Here is a 203-nt window from a genome sequence, read left to right as displayed (position 1 = left end):
CCCGGCGGGTCGCAACGTCTTCCGGGAGTTCTTGCGGACTGAGTACAGCGAGGAGAACATGCTCTTCTGGCTGGCGTGCGAGGAGCTGAAAACCGAGTGCAACAAGCACACCATCGACGAGAAGGCCAGGATGATCTACGAGGACTACATCTCCATCCTCTCGCCCAAGGAGGTAGGGGCAGAGCCCCTCCTGGGGGGCGGCA

At 61.6% G+C, this 203-nt stretch overlaps 1 protein-coding gene across 1 annotated transcript in view; it reads left to right on the top strand.

Annotated features, from left to right (window-relative positions):
• LOC104512790 (regulator of G-protein signaling 19-like) overlaps positions 1 to 172 on the top strand; it is a gene marked incomplete at both ends in the record, with an annotated part of 1,135 nt that extends 963 nt beyond the window's left edge. The window contains one exon of the mRNA XM_010155900.1: positions 1 to 172. Coding sequence (XP_010154202.1) covers positions 1 to 172 — 172 coding nt within the window.
• Positions 173 to 203: the final 31 nt, after the last annotated feature.

This window comes from Eurypyga helias, unplaced genomic scaffold, assembly GCF_000690775.1.
Source record: "Eurypyga helias isolate BGI_N326 unplaced genomic scaffold, ASM69077v1 scaffold35087, whole genome shotgun sequence".
NCBI lineage: Eukaryota > Metazoa > Chordata > Aves > Eurypygiformes > Eurypygidae > Eurypyga > Eurypyga helias.
Note: the sequence above shows the minus strand (reverse complement) of the source record. Positions and strands in the feature narration are given on the sequence as shown.